The following is a 20,533-nucleotide window of genomic DNA, read 5'->3' on the forward strand; positions in this document are numbered from 1 at the left end:
GGTATTCTAATGGAGAGGGGGCTTCTCATCAAGGGCTATCCAAATCTCAGCAATTTCACTTCAGAGAGCTGTGAGAAATTGTAGGTTTAATTCCTTAACACTGTTTAATGCGATCCTAAAACATCAAGGCAAACAGTTGCTAAACTGAAGTTTCACGTAGAGTCACACAGCGGTCTCTCTGACTATAAGTTAACCTGTGTTTGATTAAAACTTAGGGATATTCCGCGTGTTGGTGGAGCATCACCAGTCTTTGTGAGAATCTTGCATTTGGAAAAAATCTTGAACCAAATTTTCAGTGCTTTGGAGTTGAGCGTGAATGTTTAGAGGATGTGGGTTGTTTCTTTTTCCGATGCATGTACAACTGAAATTACTCGTACTACCTCTGGATCGATTTCAGACTAGACGAAACTGAGGACTGAGGCTTCGGTCTCTGTGCTGCAGTCCCTCATGGAGCTTTGCACGAGCCTTAGTGCCTTAACTGGGGCCCCCGACAGCTGCTGCTGTGTGTGCTGGAACTCCTAACCTCCAACTAACTACTTTCCTTAAACATGCAGGGAAACTCGGGGTTCCGGTTTGACTTACTTTTAATTGGCTCAGGAGAGGTAAAAGAGGCAGCAGTCGAGAAGGCATGGGTTTTTTTCTCTTTGGATGTTGGTTATGTTCAGATGTTCATCTTTGCTTCTTCTGATTCGGGAATATTCAAAGAGCTTGCTTCCTTCCCAAAACCTCAGGAGTAGAGGAGAATGATCACCTCTGCTTTACACAGTTTAGAGTTTAGTAAGTCACTAGTAATTTCAACTGCTGTGTGTTGCTCTTGAGCACAGCATAAAGCGGCAATGTCAGAAGACAGCCTCTGAAAATAAAAAGGGATTAATAACAGATGAACAAACAACTGCTTGCTCTATCTTTTCCTGATATTTTGCATGCCATTTAGCTTGTGATGAAAGCAGCAATAATTTGCATCTCTAGGTTTGCTTATTGCTTCCAAACGTGTAGCCTTTTATTTATTTCATTTTTTGTTTATTGGTTTATTTATTGTGTAGTGATTAAGATTTTCATGTGCTAAATAAAGCAGCAGGGAACCTTAGACCCAGGCATGTAAAGATTTCCACAGACAGGACATTTGCCTTCAAAGTCAAATCCACTTTAAACTGTTGCTCAATATGAAATTATACATTTAATCAAGCAGCATGACGTTCTCATTTTTTTCCCCACAGTTTCTGGCCCTGATTGACCAGTCTGTCCCTTTTCTTGCTTCCATGCCCTATGACTTATCATAGAGCAAGGACAGCAGAGGTAATGTGGTTTCATGGTATCGGTAGGGGGGAAAATGCCACCTTAATCCCATACTGGATATAAGGAGTCTGATTTTCATCTTGTGTTCCAGTGTAAATCGTGGTTAGCTTTGTTTGACCCAGCTGAACTGCTCTTCTCTGTACAAGGTAAATAGTGCCCCAGTTTGCTCCGCATTTCAATGTGGAAGGTGCAGCGTAGAGCTTCAGTGTCTCAACCGTCCTATTTAGAAACCACCATTTCCTACCACGGCAAATGGAAATCTTAGGAGATTCTCAAGACCCCCATTATGGACTGCTGGCTTCGCGGAGATTCGGTGGAAGGGAGCCAACAGCCTCTAAAGCAAGCATTATTGGAGTGGAATGATCTCAACAAATTATATTCATATTCCTGATTAAGAGGTGGATATGTCTTCACAAGGACCCAAGTTTCTTTTGTGGCTTCTGGCAGTTCAGCTTGTGAAAATATGCATGGATCTCTGGTAACTGAAAGGATAAAGGAAAAGCCATTTGCATATCCTCATTGAATACAGACACCGGGATTCATTTACAATACAAAGCAGTATAAAGCTAGGTAATGAATGCAAATGCAGGCTTTAAAAAGACAAAATTAATTGGTAAGTTTTAATTACAAAGTTGTAATATGACACAGGAGCCAGCTGTGAGTCTCTCTTAGTTTTCTGTATTGAATAGTATTGTCTTTCGTCCATACTGGTGTAAAGGAAACTGTTGGAGTCAATTTTTCTGAGACCTGCTACGTTGTCATGAAACTTGTACACTCCAGCGGAGAAGCACCTGCAGACAGCGGAAGGCAGGTCTGTGTCTGCAGCGTGGGCTGCAGGCTCTGAGCTATATAGCATGATGGGATAAGTCTTCTCATTTATTTGTTGTTCTGTTCCTGTTTTCTTGTTTACCTTCATTTCATTTTTGTTTTCAGTTGACATGTGGTCAGTAGGGTGCATCATGGGAGAAATGATTAAAGGTGCTGTGTTGTTTCCTGGCACTGATCGTATCCTTCCTAGCAGCCGTTTTGGCCCCAGTAGGTACTTCCAACCCTTTCCCCTCCAGCCCTTTCCCGCTAGACTAGTGCTGACATACATTTGTACTGTACCTAAAGAGCTGGGTCAAGTCCCACTGCAAAATCCGTGCAAACTAAAATGTCAATAAACCGTTACTGCCTCTCAGTAAAAGCCCTAGGTGGAAACCACAGCCGATACAGTGTAAGGAGATGGAAAACAACATCCTACATGGTTCATCAGAATCTATTTCTGCAGCCAGGGACCACTTGTTTTTACTTTGTTGTTATAAATGTCTCTTTATTAATTTGGCAGGGGGTGGGGTGGGTGGGGTTGTTTCATAAATGTCAGGGGTTTCAAGTTCAGGTTGTAGATTGGCAGGCACAAGTCACTGCTTACCTCAGGATGGCACCTAAGAGCTTCTGCGTTTTAGAAAGAAGGTATGATTAACTCAGACGTGACTTTTAGAAATGCTGATTTCTTTCCTCGTTTGCTCTGCAAGTGGTATTGAAGTAGGAAAGTAAGAAATGGCTTCAGTTTAGGGACAACTTCTGCTTCCCAAGACAAAAATTATCACTTAAATTTGTATAAATTTGATGACTCAAAAGGCTGGGAATCTCCTTGGGAACTGTTGTAGTTGACTTCAGTCTGTCATCCTTTATTTAAGTACATGTAGCTGTTATGTGAAAGCATTTTTGACATCAACAAGAAGTGATTTATAGATAAATGCATTACATCAGTGGACAAGCAGTCCAAGCAGACTAGGTGCACGTACATTTTCTTAGGGACCATTCTACAGTCAGGACTGCGGCAGCCATAGTTCTTGCTCCATTTGATGCTTTATTAAAGCTTTGATGTATACTCTGTTATTTGTCAGATTGTGAAAGTGGTTTCTTCTTTTGCACTTCAGCAACATAGCTCCGTGCATGCTTGGTCTAACTGCAGTGGTTCATGGTCCCTAGGATTACACAAATGAGAAATGGGGATGACCTGTGTACAAGTTTTCCTTCTAATTTAAAATCTGTACCTAGATGGCACAGGAATTTCCAGGCATTATTCATTTTTATGTAATTTTCTCTGAATATGTGTGTGTAGTTATGTATGTGTGTGTGTGTCTGCGTATATAGACATATTTACTAATTCAGTTTAGCACTTCAATTTTGGCCTCATTCACACTTTAAAGGGGTCAACATTTCGATTAAAATGTGGAAAAAGTAATATCTGAAGAGTGTTAAAGAAATGAAAGTAGGCCATGATACCATTAACATTTCCACAGCCTTGTTTAGTAAGATTCTGATTTGTGTCTTGTTCAAAGTGTTGGATGAGCATATTCACACTGAAATGAAAGCTAAAATTCCCATGTGTTTTCGTATGATCTGGAGCACATCTCATCTGCATATGTGGAAGTAAATTTTCCTTCGATGTGTTGATGTAAATCATTAGCACCTATTTGCTCCATGAAGATTTGGCTCAGGCTGTGCTTGTGTTTTCTGTGAACACAGGGTGAGAAATTTAAGTGTGGGGGTTAGCATAGTGCAGTCTTGTAGTCGGAACTGATTTTACATTAATAGTCTTACATTTTGTAAGATATCATTTAAAGAAATCAAGTACAAAAAGAATTGAACACGTCTTACATAGCACTTCAAAAACTGGTTGCTTTGACACAGCTGCATACTTACTAGAAAGAAGTCACACAAAGCCTCTATAATTAAACCATTATGTGCTGTGTATTATTGCAATAACCCCGTAGAAATCTGCATTACCAGCTGCTGATTTGTTTAGGATCGTTCTGTAATTGAGTTCACGTTCTTCATTTGTATTTATAATACGTTGCTAAATTTACAGTGTTTTATGTACTGCTCTGCTTTTCTTGGGCTGTTCCACAAGTCTCTATTATGCGAACAGAGAATGATGATGTTGCTTTCTTTCAGGCCACTGAGCACCCCTCCTCAAAGCCACTTTTTCTCCAAATGCATCTCCCACTCCCCCACTGCTTAGTAGCTGCTGGCAGGGGTTCGGCACTTCTGGCTCCCGTGCCCATCTGTGCAGCAGCTGAAAACCAGTCAGAAAGTTGCAAGGGCAGACCCAGCCTGCTGAGATCAATGACCTCATAGCATCTTCTTCCTTCAGTCTGTATAGATAAGGCTTAGCATTTCTGTAAAAAATATTATTTCTTCAAATGTGTGATGGAGTTGGGTGGCTGTGTAATTCCATCAGCAGGGACTGTGAGCCCTAAGAACTTGAGGGCAGCATATTTAAGGATGTATTTAACTGTAGAAGGAGGAAGAGTAATTAGAAATCTGTTTCTTAGGGGAAAAAAAAAAGCTTCCTCTGTGACATAAAATGGGTGTAAAATGGGTTAAGACTGGCAGTGTACCAGAATTTGTTATCAGCAGTTTTTTCTTCACAGGCAGTGCTTCATTTCACAACTACACTGTGATTTCTGGAGTATTTAATACTAAATTGTGTCAAATTTTATGCATAAATAACTATGAAAAGCAGTTTTGAAACTGAAAGATTGAATATTCATGAGAAATACAGTCAGTCGTATATTTGACTGCAAAATCTACTGTTTGCCATTTTCCAGCAGTCAAGGAGTACAGGTTGTTTGATAGTTTCTGTTTACAGAACTAAATGATCCATTCAGCTGACTGACACAACTTCTGTAGCAAAATACAGCTGCCTTACATGGTCATGGAAAATTCACAAGCAGAAAAATAGGGAATGCCCTTGAGTAAGTGTGGAGTGGAGTGCTTAGCTAGTCTGCAGCTCTCTTCCACTCGTGTAATCCATTTGGATTCACTGAAATTGCTCAGGTGAAACTCAGAAAAGAATCCATCTCTGTTTTTAAACCCCAGTTGTGGGTGAACGCTTTTCAGTGCCCAAAATCCCCATGATCTTTACTGATCCTTGAAATTTTAGTATTTCTCTTACCATTTTTGGTGTATGCACGTGACGCAGTTAATCATGAGCTAAAGCTTTTTTTAAAAAAAAAAAAAAAAAAAAAGAAGTCATACAGAACTTCTTTTCAAGGTTGGCAGCAGTAGTTCTGCTCACAGAGAAACTGTTATCATTGTTACCATGAAGCTTGGCTATACTTGTGCCTCAAGCAAGGAGAAAATGGCAACATGGTTTGTTGTGTTGCCTCAGGAGCAGTTTGGAAAGCTGGCTGTACATGTGAGCTGACTCTTGTTCCATGTGTTCTTCTCAGAATTTTATGAGGGAAACTGTTACTCTTTTATCACCCCTGCATAAACGATCCAAAGGAGTTAGCAAGGTGCCTTAGTCCTATGGCGAGCTGTGAAAGTGGTAGTTATATGTGTATTTTCATTTCATTTTGTTTAACAGCTGAACGCATTTCGGGCAGACAAGGATGAATGTGCCTTTAAATTCTGTAGTTGGGAACGCTTGGGGAGACAAGCAGAGAGATCTAAGGTTAGCATGATGTCAGCTTCTCTTAGCATAAATCACAGATGGGCATGCAGTCTGTCACCTGCGGACACTTATTCCACAACTGCAACCATGTTATGCAGGTCACAGAGGTCAGGGGATAGGTTTTTTATGCACAGTTTTACAGTTCATTTTGAACGTATTTAATAATGCTAATGTTCGTAGGCTGCTTCCTAGGCTAGGTACGTGATCATCGTGCATCCAGCTGCACACGTTACAAAGACAGAAGTGTACCATGACAGAAGATTCTGGAAGCCTAGAAACAGTCCTGGAGTAGTACAAGTAGATACTGCAATGGTGAGGAGATGTCCACGAGGGAAACGGTAATAATTGTCCAACGGCAAGATCACAATCCTGTGCTGCAGGATCTGGGTTATCCACTAAGCACTGATTTGCTTGCTGCTGTGTAAGCAAAGATGCTCAGCAAGTGAATGAAGTGCCAGCTAGGAAAAAAATTGAAAATTTTGGTGAAGGTATCATCATAGACACACATCCAGAGCTACACAACCAATGCTGCTATCTCCTAACATCCATATGACAGGTGGTAATCTTTTGAAGTAATTTCATTTATGTGCTATACATTATTTTTATTGTCACCACATGTTTTATTATAGCGCATAAACAGCAACTGCTATTCTTAAAGTTGCGAAATATTTTCTAATACAGTCTAATTTTTACAAAGGCTACATTCTTCTCAAAGCATTCACCTTGCACAGAAAATGCTCTACACTTGTCTTGTCCGATGCTAGCATTTTCGATTTCTTTGTGTGTTTTTTATAAACTGTGTTGACATCAGTACGTAAATTACGGAACTGTGGAAGAAACATGCACCTGACGCTGGTGTGTCCCACAGTGAAGTTGGTTAGTTTGGTTTTTATTAACAGATTTATTTTTTAAAAAAGGTCCAATTTAAAAAAAGATGAAAATGCGTTGAGCTATCAGCTTTACAGTTGGTGCTACAGTTTGGTGTTGGGGAGGGAAATACAGAGCTGCTCACAGTAACTATTCTAATTTTGACAGGTTAGGAGGGTCAAAAATTTGTACTTGAAGCAATGCAGTTCGTTTTCATTGGTGGAACATGCACATTGAAGGAGAAAGCTATTAGGTGGTTTCCTTAAGGTTTTGACATTTAAAAGATTTGAGCTTAATGTGCTTGTCTGTCAGTTATGAAGGAAGAGCTCCATGTCCTTTTTGTTTCCATTGTGCCTACCTTAATAAAAGCAATGTGACATATCCTACTCCTAACCATCTCCAGAAGAAAGACAGTGAGCCAGAAAGAGCAAATCCTGCTCCAGTGCAGTAAAGCTAGCGTAGATGTGCTGCTTGATAGGTGAAGAAAATGGAGTCCAGCATGCTGGGCAGAGAAGCATGATTCCGCACCATCACCCCCACAAGACACACACTCTCATTCTCTCTCTCTCTCTTTCTCTCTCACACACACACACACACTTTTCCAGGAAAAGAAACAGGAACAATTACAGTAAGTTATTGCTAAAGGTTAAACAGCTGAGCACTGACAAGTTTCTGACTAGCAGGGAAGAATGCACAGGCTTAACTACACATGCGTCATAGTATGTTGTTATTTGTGTTGCCGTAAACTAAAATATCCTACTGCAAACAGTATCTCCTCCTGCAAAACCTTGCTGTTAAACAGGAGAAAATACAATCCTACGCTCAGAAAGAGTATGATCTGCACTGACTTAACGTGAGAAGGAAAATTTAAAATTATTGCCATTTTGAGGCTAGCTAGCTTAAGTACAAAGGCAATAATTTGTTGTCTAAATTTCAGTTTTTAATCACAAACTATTAATTTGTGCAACTATAGAAATGCTTTTAACATTTTCTGATTGAGACACTGAAGTATCCTAAGTTTTTTCCTTACAGCCAAGCTTCATTTCCTTATTTGTTTGAATACTTGCAGAAATGTAATTTAACTGAGGTCTGCAGGCCAACTGAAGGAACAAAATGGTGGTAATTCACACTTCTGCAATGCATTGCATCAATGCACACATTGCATCGATGGGAACAGAAACAAAAGTTATGGTAAACTTCCAGCATGAACCTCTAAATAAACTACTTCGCTGTGAAGTCTGATTTTTCCAATAGAAATACTTCCTTGTGCATTCAAAATATAATTTTCCCATTAGAAATGTTGTGCATTTGCTTTAGAAAAATACATCTCTGAACGTGCATTTCAGATTCTGGGTATTTTCCAAGTAAATAACCAAGTATTTATAAAGCAAAGGAGAACAATCCCTAGGACAGTGTTAGAGTGCAAAGAGAAGAGGCGATTGGGAATCTTGAAGCAACCTGAGGATTCTCTCCATGATAAATCTTCATTCAAACTGTATATATTTTAGAACTATATTCTTAAAGAAGTTTCTTTGCTGTAACTTTGTGTAGCCATCTTAACGTTAGTAAAAATGCCACTAACAACACAAGGTTGTTAGTGCCAGGGACAAACCAGTAAATCTAGGCTAAATCCCTTCTTCTCTCTTAAGTCATACAGATGCTTTTGTGTATAGTTGACACATTTTCCTTGATTCTTTTTGAGGCAAGGGACACCTGAGGTGATTTAAATAGCTTTAAAGCAGACATTTCATCATCTTCCAGAGTTTTGGGTTGTAACTCTTTCCAGTTTACAGTCTGTCCAACATTTGCTTCATTTCAAGGGGAAAGCCAGTGTCTTCTATTAGCAGAAGGTTTTCTTTAAGTTTTTTTCACTCAAATACAGGTTAATCTTTTTTGGCCTTGGAAATTTCTGTCAGTGACTTGGTCGTTGACTCATAGTACCATTTTTTCAGTGGTTTGCAAGTAACACCTACAGCCACACTCAACTTGTTGGTTAATGTAACCCACGGTAGGGTTTGGTTCACATTAGGACTGTTCTATAGTAACATTTGTTTCCTGCAGAACTGCTGGAGTTAATTCTGTTAGCTAGAGAAAGCCTCTTCTCTTTGCTTCCATAAGTAGACCTCAGATCTTTTTTCAAAACCTTTTTTTTTTATCTTGTACCGTGACAGGTACAACCTCTCATCATCGGCTGCACCACAGATGCATTACAGCCAGTGACTGTATAAAACAGAACGATGAAAGCGAGCCAGACCAGTATTCAGCAAGAATGTTACTACGTTTTTGCACACTTCCATGTGTTGGACCTCAGAATATAATCCAGTGCTAGTAAGGCCTAGGTAAGCGGAGAAACAGTATCAGACAGAAAATGTATGTGTTCATCTGACTGAAAAAATGGTCTGTCTCCACCTGCTCTTGCTGGGCATGGTTTTGCTATTGTATTATTAGGACAACAAAAAAGGTCTCGAGTGCTTCACCATGCATATTTGTGTGTGTGTGTGTGTGTGTGTGTGTAGAGACATAGACCAAATGAATATATTTCATGTAAGGGTTCTGGCAGTATTTGAGCAACGTAAGTCAGAATTAATTCCGTGAAGAGGCACTATTGTCCATTCAGATCATTCAGTTACTCAAAACCAGTTCCTGAAGTTGCTGTGATGGAAGCCTGACATTTTTGGCCCTTGGTGTAAGCCAGGGCTGTAAAACCTCCAGTGCTGTCCTCCTGCAACTCGAGGCTAGTCAAGGAGTGGAACATGGTGGCTCTGCCAGCTCCACTGGCTTTGGATGTCATCTTTGCACTGATGACTCATGAAGCTTCTTCCATCTTCAAATCTTCCAGTCATGGGTGGTAGCCTGCTTGTCTGTTGTCTCTTAGTGAAAACCTTTCCGTCAGCTCAGCAGAAATGTTCGCAGCAGGCACTGGCTGCTTGTCTGAGGATTCTCCTTCTCCCCTCTCCATCACCGTTGACCCTGGCTTCCACCATGTAGGTCCTATTCTGGGATCTTTTTTTCATTCCTTTTCCCTTATCACACACATCCAGAGCGTCTTACTGTACCTTCCTTCTCAACATGCCCAAGTCCCTCCACATTCTGTAATCCCAAGGATACCTCTGGTTTTGGCCTTCATTAAATGCCTGAGAGATGGTGAACCTGCTTTGTACAAACATAAGCCTCTGATGTCCGCTTTGACACAAGTCCTGTACTTGGCCCTCCTTGTTTACCAAACACCCTTCGCTTAATCTGCACAGGTAGTGCTTTTATAGCTTGGCTTGCTCACCCATTTAGCTTCTCCTGGCACAACTAACAGCACCTTCATTTCTGTATTCTCTGTTCCTCTCTGCAAAGCATTCACACACTCTGTATTTTCAAGCTCCTCAGAAAGAACCGCTTGTGGAATAGTTCAGCCAGCAAACAGTGAGGTGTGTTAACTTGAACACGAGTTTAAAATGTCAGAACAGTTTATTTTCTAATAAAATGTTTAATGAAATATTCAGGCTACTCTTTCAGCAGCTATAGTCTTGGATAACTTTACCGTTGTTGCAATTCTTTAGTTTTCTGTTGAGAAAAAGATATTTTTCATGGACAACACCAGACTGATACAATCTATGACGTGTGTAAGGGGTTGTTCTACATAAATCTTTGATTTAGTTTGAAATACGAAGGTTACTCAGAAAAATCTTTAGAGATTACTGCTATTTTTAGCAACCTTGCTCAGCTGAAATTAAAGCCATTCAAAACACTGTTTCAGCATCCTTAAAGCCTATGTTTAAATTATTTTCATTCCTTTATGCACTTTTGAGTAGTAAACCTACATATTTAAAATTAATTATTTGATTTTCGTTCAAATAAGATGGTTCAGGTGAACCCAAAGTAAGTCTGTCTTGAATTTTCAAGGTATGTGAAAAAACTTAAGTTTCCATTTCCCTAATATAAAACACTTTTTAGAAAATCTGAAATTGCTACTGCACCAAAGAGCTGGGGTTTTGCCTTTTTTTTTTTTTTTTTTTTTCTTGTTATCTTCTTTCTGTTGACCTGATTTTTTCTCTTCTAGACTGTCAGGAACTGTCTTAAGTCTTTGTGAAACTCCTCCATACTTATGACACTCATGACAATGATAAATTAAAAGAATAATTAAAAAAAAAAGCTCTGTGCTGAAATGCTTTGATTATTTGTTTGTCTTTTAACAGCTTTTTATTTCTGGTATGTTCTTAACAAAACTCTGTTCATCACATTTCTTAGCATCATTGTACCCATGGCTGCATGTACACGTCCTTTTAATCTTTTTTATGTTGTTATCAGATTCTTCACACAGTGTAGAGATGGTATTGATTTTATAGACACTTGCCTCGTTTTTTTTTTTAAGTGAGGCTTGCTCTGAACATGGCTGGAAGAGCTACATAACACCTGTTAGATGCCCTATTGTTATCTCAAGAACACTACAAAAAAATCAACACCAAAACAAAAAAGCAGCTCAGTACAAATTGCCTGTAATACAGTTTGGTTTTAAGCATGAGAGCCGGTTTCTTATTAGTCAGTAACAGTGTAGCGATGCAGCCATCACGTTTGAAGTTCAAGAAGAGGAACATCTGTCTATACCTAAGGCATCATTTGTCTATAGAAAATAAGTCCTGGTGCATTCTTAAAAAATCTAGCAAATTACTTTTGAGGGGTTGCTGTTTGCATGGTTTTAGCAGCACCAATAAAGTTATTGGAGAGAGTAAACATAGAAGCGCGAAGCAGATGAGTGGAAGGTGACTTCTGTGCCGTGCAGAACTCCCTTGAGCCAGCTGGGTCTTGCCCTCCACAGACTGAGAAGAGCGGGCAGGCGAACACCTCGCTCATTTCCTGCTGCGCCCATGTACTCAAGTTGACAAAGAGGCAGTTACCCACATGTAAAAAAGGGTGTGCAGGTCATTGGATTGCAACAGTAACAAGAGTTGACCCAAAGAGGGGAAGCTGTGTATTTTCCCATAGTGGTTTTAGAGTTGCACAATGCCCTTAAGTAAGTACAGTTGCGAGAGGGAGTTTTGTCCTTTGCAGGCTATAGGGCCTGCAGGCATAATGATGAAAAAAGGTAGTGACTGTAAAGGTGTTGTGAAGGGAGTTATACACCTCTGAGGATTCCCAGAGAACAGTCAAACAGAAATGTCAGGAGACTTACACTGGGCTTTGCGGTTTGTTTTCCTTAATTCCTGATGTTCAGATATTGATCAGTGGAATAAAGTCATTGAGCAGCTGGGAACACCCTGTCCAGAATTCATGAAGAAGCTGCAGCCGACAGTACGGAACTACGTTGAGAACAGACCCAAGTACGCGGGCCTCACTTTCCCCAAACTTTTCCCAGACTCTCTCTTCCCAGCTGACTCGGAACACAACAAACTCAAAGGTATGTCTGACAAAGGGACACGGTTCACATATCAACAGCTACAATGCAATGAAATTTTTTTTCAATTTTTCTTTTCTCTAGTTGTGCTTTTTTTAATGCAGTTGCAGAGACAAATGACTGCACGGGTTTTGTTCAGCTGAGAGGCAGCTTTTGGAAAGGCTTTTTGAGAGCATGGTGCTTGGGCAGTCAAGGGAATGTACCTTATCACCGATGCGTGGTGTTCTGCGTGATGTTTCTGTACCATGGGGAGCTGAGGTGTTCCATTACTCTCATTCTTAAACTTGTAACGCAAAGGAACAGTAGGGTCTCGGTGTGAAAAACAGCGGTTCAGCCAGATGCCTGCCTCATAGCTCTACCGTTACTAGACAATAGAAAGATATTAGCAACATCAGCCAAAATAGTCTTGATGTAGCTGAGGTTTAATATGTGCTGTGGGTGGAACTCTTGAAAAATGCTGCGGGTTGGTTTGGATATGTGAAGTAGAGCGCTAACTTAATTACAGTGTGACTAGATATACCCCTGTGGGTTTATTTTTTATATGATTTTAATCATATATTGAAGTCTTGTTTTACTTGAACAGGGCACTGACCTTCACTTGGAAAGAGTGATTAGTGTGTTTAGTAGAGAATGGATTTCTTGTCACAGCTCTGGAACCCCTGCAAACGCGTCCTGTGTATCAGTTCTGCACCACTGAAGTACCTGGGGCCGCTTACTGCAGTGGCATGTGATGGGTTTCAGTTGCTTGCAATTTGCATGTCATTACATCAGCCAGAATACTCCTCCAATTAACAGCTGTTTCATAGCAAGGCTGCTGTCTTGGCTCTGGGAGCAGTGAAAGGTCTGAGCAGATGCTTTTGGATACATGGGATTTTATGCTCCTACTACAATAAAATTGAATAATGGAATTTTCTTGGATATGGAGCTAACGAATAGAAATGACTGTCAAACAGTGCTGTTGTCTTTTGGATACAGGAAGCACATGTGTTTGAGCATAATGAATGCCAGTTTTTAAGATACTGTCATAAAAAAAGAAACAGTGCCTTAAAATAATTCTGCTTGTTGCATCATTGTATCATCCCATGCCCTGCCTAAATACTTTACTATAATGTAATGTTAATGATTGAATTAGATATTTGTTTTACTTCCTCATGTCTGATGAGATACCCAATAATATCTTTGCACTTACATCTCTACATTTTTTTCTTTCATTTTCTTTTTTATTTACACAGGAAATAATTTTGGGCATGAAGGAGCTTAGAACACTACATTGATAGTAATACTAGAAATACGTGTTGGTGTTGTGCGTTTTTGTTTTTTTTTTTACATGGGCTTAGATGTTATTGTATTTGTTAGAAACTTTAAACAGTAAAACTGATTTGGGTAATAGAAGGATGAGTTTGTGGCCTGATAGGCACAATGGGCTATATTATCAGGTAAAATAAATCAACGTTGCGACATAAAACTCAGTGTATATATAAGGCTGTACCTTTTCATAGTGGAGGATGATGTGTCCCACTGATTTAAACTTTGTTATGTGGGATAAACAAGACTGAAGCAGTTCCAAGGCACTTCCTTACCATTACGTGTTGATCCGAGGCTACAGATTTGACATCATTACTTCTGATGGGATGCCCCAAAATAAGCCGGTACCTATGCCTGACTGAACTATTCAGTATCTCCCAGCAGTCTAGGAGAAAAAGTTTAACATACAGAAAAGTTTGGATGTTTTTCTGAGTAACTGTAAGAGTACCTCTGAGTTCCAGGCTTTGATTCAGTAATGCCATGATTTCCGACTTCATTACATGAGCTTTGGTTTTTTTCTGATCCTGGCAAGAATACAGATACCTCAAGCACATTTTTCCTGCATATATTATTCTGTCCTCTACATGGAATTTGCACACAGCATGTAAAAACCATTGAAGCTTGTCGGGGACCTAAGGCATGCAGTCCTGATGTTGGCACCTTCCTAATGAATCCAATCTAAAGCGATTACTGAAGAACTCTTGCTATTACAAAGCCAGGGGCAGAAGTATATGCATATGGTCTCTAAAAGGAGTGTGTCATTGTTACTTTCCTACACCAATTAACCCTCCTCTGGAGGCAGTGATTTTTTTTGTACTAATACTCGTGTTTGTCTGATTTCATTGTTCTAGCCAGCCAAGCCAGGGACCTTTTATCAAAGATGCTAGTCATTGATCCGGCCAAGCGAATATCAGTAGATGAAGCCTTACAGCATCCGTACATTAATGTCTGGTACGACCCAGCAGAAGTGGAGGCGGTAAGTGAGGCATGATTCCTTACTTCAGGCTGCTAAATGCCAGTATGATTCATAGATCCCTACTGTTTTACAGCAGTTTGATAATGAGCATGCTATAAAGAACCAATGTTGTGACTGTGGTGGTCTTTGGATTTACAAGAAATGAGATCTGTAGGGACAGAATATATCGTTTTGGTAGATTCACTGACAATAGATGGCAGAAGCACAAACACTTCAAGCATATGAAGCCATTTTCTGTTTTCTTCTAGACAACATGAAGAAAGGGGGTTGAACCCAGTAGCTCACCTGGTTTTTCTAGCTGTATAAGTCAGTCTGGCAAAAGATGCTGTCTGTCTTTCTAAACCTTTCCTTGTGGAGAGCAGCAAAGATTGCTTCCTATGTTTGTGTTCGAGGGTATACGTGGAGAGGAAGAGAAATAAACAAACAGTACAAAATCCTGAAGCTGGGATTCAGAAAAATCTTAGCAGGACATAAATCATTCCTTAAAATGAAGCAATAGCTCATGCATTTTCCTGGGCCATGGTTCAATGGTCAGTATCATGTACACTGTTTGTAAACAGACATGGAATTTTTCTTCCAGTCCTGCAATGCTCTAGACACCTCTCCGTATGCCTTGATGAGGCTGGTGTTAACAGGAATAAGTAGGAACAAGTGTAATCTGTAGGCACTTCGGTGACATGGTATAATAGGTACAGGTATAAATTCAGAGGTGTTCTTTGTAATGCTGTGTTTGAAATGTATGAAAACAGAGGTCGGTATTTGAACAGGTTTAGAAATGTTACTTAACCACAATAGGAAACTAAGATCCTGAACCTCACAAAATGAAATCACTGCTGTTTAGCAATACGCTTCAATTCAGTCTGTGTTCTTGAAAGTGCCATAAAATACAAAATAAATGGAATGCTCAAAAACTCATAAAATTTCATGCAATAGGATTTTTGCAAATTACGTTACTTAGGAGTGCTTTACAGAAGATGGTTCTGCTATCTAGGAAGCCTTTGGTATTTGTGTCCTGTTTAGTTTTCTTCAAGAAAAAGGTTTATCAGTCTGAAGTGTGAACATTTGATACCCTGCAGTATTTTATCCCCTGGCATGTACAGTTGAGTTCCACATCCCTCTTGAAGATCTCGTTCCATTGTCAGATACTTCTGTTGTATTTCCGTGCATTTCTTAACTCCATTTTATGGAACGACTCAGATGTCAGAACTCAGATTTGGGTCCCTGTTTAGACGTGCTTTGCCTGTGAGTTTAGCTTGGAGAGCCATTTCTGATGCAGAACAGGAAGGAAATTTGGTACAGTGGATATTTTGATGTAATATTTTTCCCAGTTTCTAAAGGTATGTTCTTAGTTATATTTCAGATCGTGGCAGAGGTTGAATTTTTGTGGTAATGTGATTGCCCTTTTAGAAGGAAAAACTTGCCACACACACCTAGAAATAGAGCTGATACTGAACTTCGTATCACTGTCCTCTTATGCAGGCAGGGATCAGGGGTACATCTATGGCTGAAGAGACAGTGGTTTGACTTCTCATTGTACCGTAGAGTCCTCACGTGATCTAAAACAAACTATACCCTTTCTCTGGATCATGACTGTAAAACATGAGTAATTATTTGTTTTGCCAGAGCCAGGACAGCTGAGCCCATCCAGCCAAGGGATATTCCATACCATGGAATGTCATGCTCAGTATGTAAACTCAGGGGAGTCAACTGGGGCTGCCAATTGCTGCTGGGGGACTGGCTGGGCATCGGTCATCAACTGGGGAGCAATTGGATTGTGCATCACTTGTTTCATGTTTTTTTCTTTGGATTTTATTCCTCTCTCCCACTCTCTCTCTCTTTCATTACAATTGTTGTTGTTATTATTAGTATTCTTATTATATTTTATTTCAATTATTAAATTGTTTTTATCCCAACCCGCCAGTTTTACCTTTTTCCCCGATTAGTTGCCAGCTGGGGTTAAACCACCACATCATTGTATTTTATCAGAGTGCTAGGAATTCTAGAAAAAGCCCATCTTCACTGAACATGCAGTATTTTTCCACCTCCATTTTCAGAGGGAATGTTAAACTGGGGGACTTTCTTTTTGCATTTAACAGATTATTAAATTCTAAATTCCCATCTGTTCATGCTGACACACCTTCAGTGACTAACTGTTAAACATTTACTAACTATTTTCTGGAGAAAGCTTAGCTGGATTTTCTTTGCCTCTTGACTCAGCTGTTGAAGTGCAGTCAGTCTGTGTTTTTCATTAGCGTTGCCTCGATGATGGAATAAGTTTCTCAAACAGATTTACGGGAGACTGGTGGCTTTCTGTTCTTTCTCAAATCTGTCCTGAGGTTCTGGTACTGCTAGTAACTGGCAGTGCCTCCACAAGGAGTAGTTGTTGGTACACTGGAGAGAAAGTTTTACTTGGTCATCTGTGTTAAACTTGACAATTCTGGCTGAAAGCTTGATGTCTGATTGGCTATTAGTTCTTTACGAAACAGCAAGGTACCTGTATGTGATAAACTTGTTTGCTGGTAACAGGAGTGATTTAGTGCTTGAAAGCATGACGTAACTTGTACCCTCTTGGGAAAAGCGGTGTTGGTAGGCACCATAGGCTGTGTCCCCTCAGACATGGACTAGGGGAACCTGGTGTAATATCCAGAACACCTTTTGGAGTATCTTCTAACACTGCATTGACATCCAATTCTTAAATGATTACAGTTTTGTCCAGTAGTTTGTATTAGACTGTAAGCCCCAAGCTCTGCATCATGCTAACTCCCTTGTTCTACTTCTGTGATACTTGTCGCAATTTTGTAGTTTTAAGGGTATGGGATAAAGAATGGAATTAGCATCACACGAATCCTTGCATCTCTCAAATACTTCACTGAAATACCTGCTTTGTTACAGTTGCAGAAGAGTTAGGATCAAATGCAGTGAACATTTCCTAATGCCATGCGTTGAGCACCTCATGGGCAATGGGAAAATGAATGTCATCTTACGTAGCCACCTTTGTGGCAGGGCTGGGAGTTGTGACTCATCTAAAAACATCCAGCAGATGAGCTCTTTGAGAGGTGGGTACTTCTGCTGAGTCATTTAATAACCTCACTCTCCAAATTTGTCTATACTGAACTGCAGAAGTTACAATAGGGTACAATTGCATAGAGAAGTTGTACTTGAATGACATGTAAAAACCTAAAAATGGTTTGCTGGCTCATTAACATTAAGTTTTGTAAAAATACCTCAGGGATATTGGTACAAAGAGCAGATTGCAGTCTCATTCTTCCAGACTGTGTACATCTTCAGTTTCCCCTTCCAGTTTGAATGGAACAAGTAATTTTTCCCTGTCTTGGTAAGCTATTTTATTAATGTGTGCTGTGAAAGAATTGCACCAGCACATTTAATCAGCGACTTTTCTAATGGATCTCTGGATCTAGCCCACTGAATTTTGGAAGGTGGAAACGGAATTTACTGGCCCTCAGTTCTGCAGCTGAACCTGTTTCTAGATGTAAAACAGAAGACAATTCTAGATCAAAGCGCTGTTGAAGTGCGCTGAAATCCTCGTGCTACTAATGTAGGTCCTTGTTGTCCACAAACTGTGCTGTAGGCATTTTTGTAAGTAGAGAAATGTGTACTGATCATTAACTGTTCCACTGAATGCAGTTAAGAGTTTGCCCCAGTGTGGTCTGAACTTTCAGTGCCGAGCTCTTAGCTGTGTTTGGGAGCCAGCTTTTATAAATGAAGAGCAAAAGCAAATGAAAGACTACAGTCTAAATAGTTTTTTCAGGCCATTTAGTCCCATTTTTCCGTACAATTATTCACGTACAGATTTAGGATCTGTGTTCATGATTGGAATAGGTTGACAAAAGGTTTATGCAAATGCGTATCAGCCTAAGGCAAGTCTGCTACTATAAAGTTTCTGTTCTTAGTGTGTAATGTGTTACATGAAATTGTGTTCCCTGTCTGGAAGATTTGCAAGCCGAGGAAGAGATGGTGATATTTTCTCTTTCCATCATGGTTTTGCAAACTTGCGTAATAGTAAAGTGATAGAAAGAGATTATACTGATGTGGAGCACGTTCTTATTCAAACTAATGTCCTTTGCAACATTTGTTCAACTGTTCTCTGTCTCTTAAAGGTGTTGTCTCATATTTTGATTATCAGGAGACTGGGCTATTCTAACACTTTACTGTTTCATTTAGCTGACAAGCCAGTTAATGGATTTTGCATTTGTGCTGTCTGAGTATTCAGTTTTACTCTTGTTTTCTATTTTCTTTGCTTATTTCTTGTTGAAATTCAGAAGTGATATTTTTACTGTGTTGCTGATTTTTGAAACGTTTGTTCCCTGGTATCTTTGCCACAAGGTGATCTGTTGTTAAAACAGGTTTTAGGTGGGTATTTGTGTGTTGTATTTCACTGGAAATGCCGCAGTTAGTCAGCATCAGATTTGGTCCTTTTTCTTCACCCTCTTCATGAGGTAATCATGAGTCATACTATTTTGCAATTGCTTTCTCCTGCATTTTAGAAACATACTGTTTTGGAGCCTATGATTTTTATTTTTTAAAATTCTTCTACAATTGCATTTAATGAGTCTTCTCTTGTGTGAGAATCTGGCTTCTGCAACTGGTCTCATCCAAGGTGGATAAATTTCTTCTTCCAGTCTGAGAACAAAGCTTTAGAGACAGGAATTCAAGAAAAGACTGGTCATCTTTACTTGTCTGTGCTGTTTGTGTTCTGACCCGAGTTGAATTGCAGCACTCTCTGGGTGTGATGAACGGGCAGATCAGAACTTCTCTGTCAGGCGGAGGGATCAGGAGCCCTTTACAGAAGCTTAGTAGGTACTGCGGGGGTGTTCATCTTTTTTTCTCTTTCTTTACACAAAGACATACCTTGTATTTGGGAATGTACCTGTTAGATTTCAAGTCATAGGTCTGTTGATTCCTGGCAAAGGGAGAGGAAAAGCCATATACCAGATTTTACATTCTGTCTTCCTATATCACGGACAACAGTTGCTAACTGCACTTTTTGCTTTGCCTTCCCCAAGTGGGCCTTGTATCTTCTGAGATGAGCACTTCACCTCACTAGCTTGCAGCTTCAAGGATTTGCATCTGGTTTATGGGCTGGATGCCAAAAGGTACAATAGGAGCCTTAGCTATTGACTGCAAAGTGGGCATGCAAGGATGGAGTGGAGGGAGGAGTGGGAGAAAGGATGGACTAGCCTCTAGACACATGTTCTGCCACATCTTAAGGGAAAGTTTGCAGAGGACCAGCTGGCATCTTAATGAATTCTGCTTTAAGATATGCAGCATGATAAAGCTCTGTGAAGCAATCCTGCTTTTTCCTGCAAATGTGCAGGGCAGGGAACCTGACAAGGGTGTGATAGGAAAATGAGCGATGGAGATGCTTTTGTTCACTTGCATTGTGCTTAACTTCCCACTGTTTTTCCCAGTTGCCCCAAAGGGACTTACAAGCCTGCATTGTGTTGCATCTGCCCGTGTTCGCTGCACCCTCTCTCTTGTAGCACTTGATAAGCACTTTTCCATAGAGTAGTCTTCTTTCATCATGTGTCTAAATGTTTGGTAGTAAGGTGTTCGGGGGTTTTTTGAGTCCTCCTTCCATAGTGCGTAACACGAGGCAGGATCCCTTCCGCTGTCAGTAGCTCTGCACAGTAGGGATAACACAGAAATTAAGATACAGAGGTATTAAACAAGACAGTGTTTTCAACCAGTATAGCACAGGGGGGCGGGGAGCGGATTTAGTTAGCTGTCTAGTTATATTACTTCTTCTCTTCAGTAAACGGCTTCATCCAAAGCAGCTCGGCATCTGTTGTGTACGGTATTCATTTGGTGCAGAGGCCTAGAAGGACAATGAACTGTCAGTGTGTGCTGGAGTAGACCGTAAAAAGCACTGAAGACAGTTGAGGGAATAAGCAGAGAATTTGGTGTCAAAGTTTAACCTGGAGGTAATGGCCCTTTGCGTCTGCCCAGATTTACAGCATTATGAATGTGAGGGGAACAGATAGAATAGCCCTGTCCAGTTGGAAAGCAGGCTAGTGAGAGTTACAGTCCCTTTTTATAAGTCTGTTAAAAGTTTATGGTTTTTGACAGGCTATATGGGGGCAATAAAGCTATTATGTCTCATTCTAATGGGCAAAGACTGTAACACAGGTGGGAAGGGGTAGGAATGCAATACTCTTTCCCCTGACGTGTAACAGCATTAAACTCTTCTGGTCAGCCTTAAATGCCATGTCGTGATCCCCTGATACAAAGAGGAAGATAG

General features: G+C 40.1%; 1 protein-coding gene across 8 annotated transcripts in view; it reads left to right on the top strand.

Moving 5' to 3' along the window:
* MAPK10 (mitogen-activated protein kinase 10) overlaps positions 1-20,533 on the top strand; it is a 168,978-nt gene that overhangs the window by 128,646 nt on the left and 19,799 nt on the right. For 7 of the 8 annotated variants that reach the window (XM_056359835.1, XM_056359859.1, XM_056359817.1 and 4 more), the window contains 2 exons: positions 11,814-11,996; positions 14,150-14,274. In XM_056359835.1, coding sequence (XP_056215810.1) covers positions 11,814-11,996; positions 14,150-14,274 — 308 coding nt within the window. Of the gene's footprint in view, positions 1-2,229; positions 2,302-11,813; positions 11,997-14,149; positions 14,275-20,533 lie in introns of all 8 variants that reach the window. The other variant, XM_056359826.1, reaches the window with a different exon arrangement.

Source organism: Falco biarmicus, chromosome 1 (genome assembly GCF_023638135.1).
Source record: "Falco biarmicus isolate bFalBia1 chromosome 1, bFalBia1.pri, whole genome shotgun sequence".
Taxonomy (NCBI): Eukaryota; Metazoa; Chordata; class Aves; order Falconiformes; family Falconidae; genus Falco; species Falco biarmicus.